This window comes from Colletes latitarsis, chromosome 1 (genome assembly GCF_051014445.1).
Source record: "Colletes latitarsis isolate SP2378_abdomen chromosome 1, iyColLati1, whole genome shotgun sequence".
Taxonomy (NCBI): Eukaryota; Metazoa; Arthropoda; class Insecta; order Hymenoptera; family Colletidae; genus Colletes; species Colletes latitarsis.
In genome coordinates this window covers 19793436-19800392 of record NC_135134.1, presented here as the reverse complement: position 1 = coordinate 19800392, position 6957 = coordinate 19793436, and the positions used below count along the sequence as shown (strand labels likewise).

General features: G+C 51.4%; 1 protein-coding gene across 1 annotated transcript; it reads left to right on the top strand.

Annotated features, from left to right (window-relative positions):
- The first annotated feature begins 493 nt into the window (after positions 1 to 493).
- Positions 494 to 1831, top strand: LOC143342923 (uncharacterized). Its single transcript, XM_076767257.1, has one exon. The coding sequence runs from the start codon at positions 494 to 496 to the stop codon at positions 1829 to 1831; it is 1338 nt and encodes a 445-aa protein (XP_076623372.1).
- The last annotated feature ends 5126 nt before the right edge of the window (positions 1832 to 6957 follow it).

Sequence of the window (6957 nt, the reverse complement as noted above, 5' to 3'; positions counted from 1 at the left end):
TGTCAGGTATTAACCGCCGGATTTCGATATTTCTTTTGATTACAGAAGACCGAGACGAGAGCCGTAGGGGCCGACGGCGGCGCAGGTTTTTTTCCCGAGCCATCAGCTCGGGGTTTTTTCCTGCAATTTTTAAAAAATCACAAATATAAATTTAATTTTCGTTAATTTTCTTTTTTACGTTTATTTAATTTTTGAATCTTTCATCTTAATAAACGGCCAGTCCATTGGACTAGGCGAAAGAAAATTATAAACTGTACATTCACATTCCCCCATATTCCCAATCCCTCGTGATCCGGACCAAACTTCGTTAAAGGGTACGAGACAAGGTCTTTTCACAACCTTTGCACATACTCGTACCTATTTTAACAAAGGTCCTTCGAGCCGGATTTAACACGAGGTTGAGAGGAATTGGGAAAGGTACAGTAAATCACACGTGTCGAATATCCACGTGAGAGGTTAGTTCGAGCTGATTAATCCTCGATAAAACCCAACAATGGCCGTGGCTAAAGAAACCATGTGGACGGAAGCTGATGAGCACATAGAGACCATGTGCGAAATCACCTACCGCCTAAGCAAATTGGGTACTAACCTGAGGAAAACTGGCAGAGCGAATTACTCGGTGAGACTTCTCGAGGAAAAGCTCGATTTTGCCAAAACACAATGGAAGGAGTTAAACGATCGGTATACGGCCGTGCGCAAGCTCTTAAAGCCGGCGCAAAGACAAAACTACGATTTCTTTAAACAGAATATTATCGTAGCCGCCGAAAACGATTTCCACGAGTACATGGATCTCGTAAGCACGGAAATCGACCAACTCACCACTGACAAAAGAACAGCGGTATCGGTCGAACCATGCAACGTACCGATCGAGCTCCCCAAGCAGCGAATACCCAAATTCGGAGGTGATCCTCGAGAGTGGAAACACTTTGAGGATCTGTTTACCGCCGGGGTAATTAACAATGCTGCGTTGGGAGACATCCAACGATTGTATTTTCTAAATGCCTGCCTTGAGGGGCCGGCTGCAGCAATCGTTGCTTCCCTTCCAGTCGTGGGTCGCAACTTCACGGAAGCGTGGACGAGGCTGAAGACCGAATTCGGCCTCCCACGCATAGTCACTGGGAAACTACTGGACAAGCTTCTATATCTGAAGCCCATCGATATGAACGACTTGTCCAGCATGCAACAAGTGACCGTGGGTTGCACCCAAGCAATCGCTGTTCTGGATACAAAGGGCACACCAGAACAGCAACGAGACTGGCTGCTCGCTCATTGGGTGAAGCAACACTTCACCCCCGAAATGGAGCTGGAATGGCAAAAAACGCTAGACCTCTCGCCCGATTATCCTACGTTCGAGGACGTAAGGAAATTCGTGGACAAACGGTCACGTGCCTTGCTCTCCATGAACGAGGAGCGCAGAAAAGCTGCCTTGGGGCTTCCAACAAAATCCACGCGTAATCGAAGCGCGGCGTGGGAAGTCAGCGCCGCCTCGAAGAACGTGAGAAGCCATAACGTTGTCATGGAAAACGTCCAGGCTGAACAGCCACGACGAACGGGTTCCGATAACGTCAGGCAGGTTGGAACAACGCCCACTCAATTGTGCGGATTCTGTAACGGGCCGCACAGTTTGCCGAACTGCCGAAATTTTGCAATATTGACTGCAAAAATGCGCAGTCAGTATGTGAAAGGTCGCCGGTGGTGCATCCAGTGCCTGGGCACCACTCATACGGTGACCAAATGCAAAAACTCCACGGCATGTACGACGTGCGGCGGGATGCACCATTCCCTGCTGCACTTCGAGGTAAAACGGGAAGCTCAACCGACTAAGCCGTAACCAAAAAGTGAGGTCGGCAACCGGGAAGAGCGGCGTCTTAATGACCAATCCCGTCGGCCTACGAAATCGAGGCCGAAACCCAACACTTCGGCGAGTGCTAAAACAACGCCCGCCTCTACGTCGCACTGTACCGCTCTTGATACAGGCGCACCGAGGCCAGTGCTATTAGCGACCGCCCGAGTTAAAGTGTTCGGCAAAAATGGCACGACGCGAATCGCGCGCGCCCTACTCGATCAAGGATCGGAAACGTCCTTCATATCCGCGAGTTTGGTGAATGACCTCAAACTCGCGCGGAGGAAAACCCCAGCTACGGTGACGGGCCTAGGGGGTGACCGAACCCGATCGATAAAGTACAGTGTCGGAATGAGTCTCGGCGCAAAAGACGGTGAGAAACCGATGTGTGTGGCTGATGCGTACGTCGTGCCTCAAATCACGACCTACGCGACTCCATCGGTAGGAACGCTCGGATACGAAGCGTTCCTGGAATTACCGCTTGCCGACCCCGACCCCGCATCGGATCAAACCATTGAAATTTTGATCGGTGCGGACTTATACGCACAGATTATGCGAGCGGGATTCCGTCGCATAAACGATGCAGGTCCCATTGCACAAGAAACTGCATTCGGCTGGGTGATATCCGGGCCGACAAACGCAGCAAGTGGTGCGCAGAACACGGTGCAGTCGCTGCACTGCACCGTACTCGAATCGCTGGATCAAGCGGTTCGAAAGTTCTGGGAAATGGAAGAAATTCCCGCAACCTCCACGCATACCAAAGCAGAAGAGGAGTGCGAAGCATTCTTTCAAAAAACCGTTACCCGTGACGAAACTGGGCGGTTTGTAGTCCGACTCCCCCTCAATTGCCCGAGACCGGAAGAAGCGTTGGGAAATTCCTTCCATATCGCGCTTTCCGCTCTCACAAGGCTGAGGAAGAAACTGGACACGAATCCGACTCTCGGTAAAGAATACGCAGAGTTTCTAGCGGAATACGAGTCTTTAGGTCATATGTCGCGTATCGAACCTATTGACCAAACTAGACTTTACATTCCGCACCGAGCGGTCATTCGCACGGACAGCGCGACCACCAAATTGCGAGTCGTCTTTAATGCGACCAGCAGGACAGTGGGTGGACGCTCCCTAAACGACATCCTACACGTAGGTCCGAAATTACAAAACGATATTACCTCGGTATTAACGAGATGGCGTTTGTACGAATACGTGTTGGTGGCTGATATCGAGAAGATGTTTCGACAGATTCTCGTCGCCCCTGAGGATCGTCGTTTTCAATGCATAGTATGGAATGCACCCGAAACCGAACAGCTGGTAGCGTTCGAGTTAAATACCGTTACATACGGAACGGCGTGCGCCCCGTACTTGTCGATGCGTACCCTCCTCGAATTAAAGGAACAGGATGGAAAGAAATTTCCGCTTGCCGCTCCGATTCTCGAGAAGGACATTTACGTCGACGATGTATTCCTGGGAGCACCTGATAAATCCTTGTTGGAGAAAATCCGCACACAAGTCTGCGAGCTCCTCCAAGGAGGCGGGTTTGAGCTGAAGTGGGCAGGAAATTCGCCACAATTATTGCGAAATATTCCCCACAGCGCTCACTCCCACGCCGTTGACCTCACTTTGTTCGATGATTCTGAACTAAAAGCGCTCGGTTTACGATGGATACCGTCTGGAGATTATTTCTATTTCAATCTCCAACGGTTCCAACCCTCGGCATCACCGATGACAAAAAGAAATTTGTTTTCGGAAATTGCCAAGCTCTTCGATCCGCTCGGCTGGCTCTCGCCGGTTGTAATTCGCGCGAAGATTTTGATGCAGTCTCAGTGGCTGGAGAAAATCCAGTGGGACGATCAAATCTCCGCGAATACGCAAAAAACGTGGAATGCGTTCTGTACGGATTGGAGCAGCTTAAAGGAGCTAAAAATTCCTAGATGGATATGTTTCGGAGCTGATACGGTGTCAGTAGAATTGCATGGATTCTGCGACGCTTCGCTCGCGGCCTATTCGGCCGTCACGTATTTACGCGTGACGACGATAAGCAACGAAATTTTTACGACGTTGCTGATGGCAAAAACGCGAGTCGCTCCGATTAAAACGCAGTCCATCCCAGTCCTCGAATTAAACGGGGCGGCACTCCTCTCCGAGCTGGTGGTGCACGTGCAGCGGTCACTTCCGATAAAAGTGCACCGCGTAATCTGCTGGACAGATTCCACGATTGCATTGGCTTGGTTAAGGAAGCATGCATCGACATGGAAGGTTGTAATCGCCAACCGAGTGTCGAAAATCCAGACATTACTCCCGAACGCTGAATGGCATCATGTTCCCACGCGCTCGAACCCCGCGGATCTAAATTCGCGTGGGGTGGACGCGTCGGAACTCCTTCAGTCGGAGCTCTGGATTTCCGGGCCGACGTGGCTTCGACAAGCGGAAGAAAATTGGCCAAAAATGCCCGCTTCGATCGAGACCGAGGAGGGTAAGCGCGTATCGCATACCCTCGTAGCAACTCCACAAAAGGAATGGGATTTTGTATTCCGATTTTCCAAATGGAGTAAGCTACTCCGCGTAACCGCCTACTGTCTTCGTCTAAAAAGGACGTGGGACGGGGAGCGGCGGTCTTTCGGTGCCAAAATCGTCGAAGCACCGGAATTACAGCGTGCAACAGAAAGAATTGTGCGCTATTTACAACGCATGCACTTTGCGGAAGAGTACCAAAGCTTAAAAAAGCGGAAGGGAATTCCTGCAAAGTCTCCGTTAAAAAGCCTCAACCCTTTCCTCGACGAAAAAGACGTCTTGCGAGTGGGTGGAAGGCTGGAGAATGCAGCACTTGCATGGGAAACAAAACACCCGGTAATTCTGCCAAAGCATCATGTTTCTAACATGATAATCCGGCAATGTCACGTTGATACGTTACACGGGGGTTTGCAATTAACCATGTACACGGTGAGACAGAAATTCTGGATCATCGGTTGTCGTAACGCGGCGCGTACGGTTATCCATAATTGCATACGATGCGTGAGATGGCAAGCAAACGCCTCTACGCAGATAATGCAGGATTTAATTCCGGAACGCAGTCGCGAGGCACGAGTTTTTTCGAACTGCGGAGTAGATTACGCTGGACCATACCGTGTCCGCGACTCCGCCGGTCGAGGAAAAGCAGCTCATAAACCTTACATAGCAGTATTCGTCTGCTTCGCTACAAGAGCCGTGCATATCGAACTCGTGCATGATTACACAACAAGTGCATTTTTGGCCGCCTTGGATCGATTTATCGCTCGTCGAGGAGTTCCGTCCTGCATGTTCAGTGACAACGGAACAAACTTCGTCGGAGCGGATCGAGAATTGCGAGAACATTTCAATATCGTGTACAATACACAGGAAATGCGCAATAAGTGCGGCCAGAAGGGTATTACGTGGAAATTTAATCCACCTAGTGCACCTCATTTCGGCGGTATGCAAGAAGCCGGTGTGAAATCGGTGAAACATCACCCCAAACGCACCCTCGGCGATTTCGCGCCTACAAGCGAGGAAATGCAGACATTACTCTGCAAGATCGAAGCGAGCTTGAATTCTCGACCGATTTCCGCTTTAAGCGATAACCCTGAGGATTATGCGCCTCTCACACCGGGCCACTTCTTGATCGAAAGTCCGATAAATGCACTTCCGTTCGAGTCCGTGGAAACTGAAAAACTCTCCCGCCTTACACGTTGGAGAGCGATACAGAAATTCCACGAGCAACTCTGGAGGCATTGGACGCGTGATTATCTCACGCACCTCCAGAACCGCTATAAGTGGCATACCGCCCACGCACAGCTAAAACCAAACGATTTGGTGTTAGTGCAAAATCCTCTTCTCCCCCCAAATCAATGGGAAATGGGGAGAATCGAGGAAACATTCCCGGGTAAAGACAGGCGTGTGCGTGTAGTTAAAGTTCGCACAGCAACGTCCACCTACACACGTCCTATTACACGTCTGTGTAAATTGCCCGTGGAAGAGTCGGTAACGACAACAAACGTCGACGACGCTATCGGGACATAAGAAATCCCGAATTCCGCTAGACAAAGAGACACAGTAGAGTGAGAAAGACCATTGACACAATCCTGGTGTTGTCTCACACGTTCTACAAGTCTCAGCTGAGGGATACGGACAGAGGGGTACCATACCCTACCATCCCGTCAAGAATTGAGGAAGGGAGCGATTCCCCGATTCCCCGGGATCCACGGCTTTAAAAGCAGGATCCGCGGACCGAATCGGTTCAGTTCCGGATCAAATCAAGCGGAAACAATGTCGAGCGACGAGAGTGTAATAACGGTAGTGGGGTCCAACCGTATTGACCCGGAAATGGAGGCGCAGTTTGGGCGCCTCCTCAAATTGGGGGAAGTGTTCGCCCCCAAAAGCACCAAGGAGGCGGAGGAGCCCGAAGCAGTGGCCTCGACTTCAACCGCCCCAGAAAACAGGACCACCGAGGCAGCGGATCCCGAAAAAGAACCGCCAGCCGCCACCGTCGGCACTTTGCCGACCTACGACGTATACATGGGGCCGGAGTTAATACGTGTGCCGGCCCATATACCGTGGACCACCAAACGATATAAATGTCCGGCCGAAGGCGGCCACTTTCATCTAAAATGGGCACCATGTGGCCGGCTCGTCGCCTGTAACTTTCGGCCGCTAAAGGCCCGAAAGAGCGCGACGACAACGGCCGTTCAGCCGCCACCAACGCCAACCGGGCCGCCCCCGCCGACAAAGCCGACCTCGTCGAGGAAGCGGCCAGTCAGGGAGAACCCGGTGCCCCGGGAAACAGGGAGGTCCTGGCGCCGCAGTGAGCAGCGACGAAAGGCAAGGGCGAGGGCCCGGCAACCCTCCGGTGATGGCCAGCGGCGGGACAACTCCCTAACGGAGGTGGTCCTCACCTCCCTGAAGCTGCTGCAGGAGCAGCAGGCAAGCAGCCAGGCGTCATCGTCGAAGTAAGTAACTTAATTTTGTTAATTAAGTGAACAAAATCCTCTCTGTGTCGAAAAAACCGCGAATTACCGCTCCTTTGTTTAATGCACGGACCGTGCAAGGGGGGCGGTATGTTTAAATAACGCGTTAATTCGTTGTTTGAAAAGTCGGTTAAACCG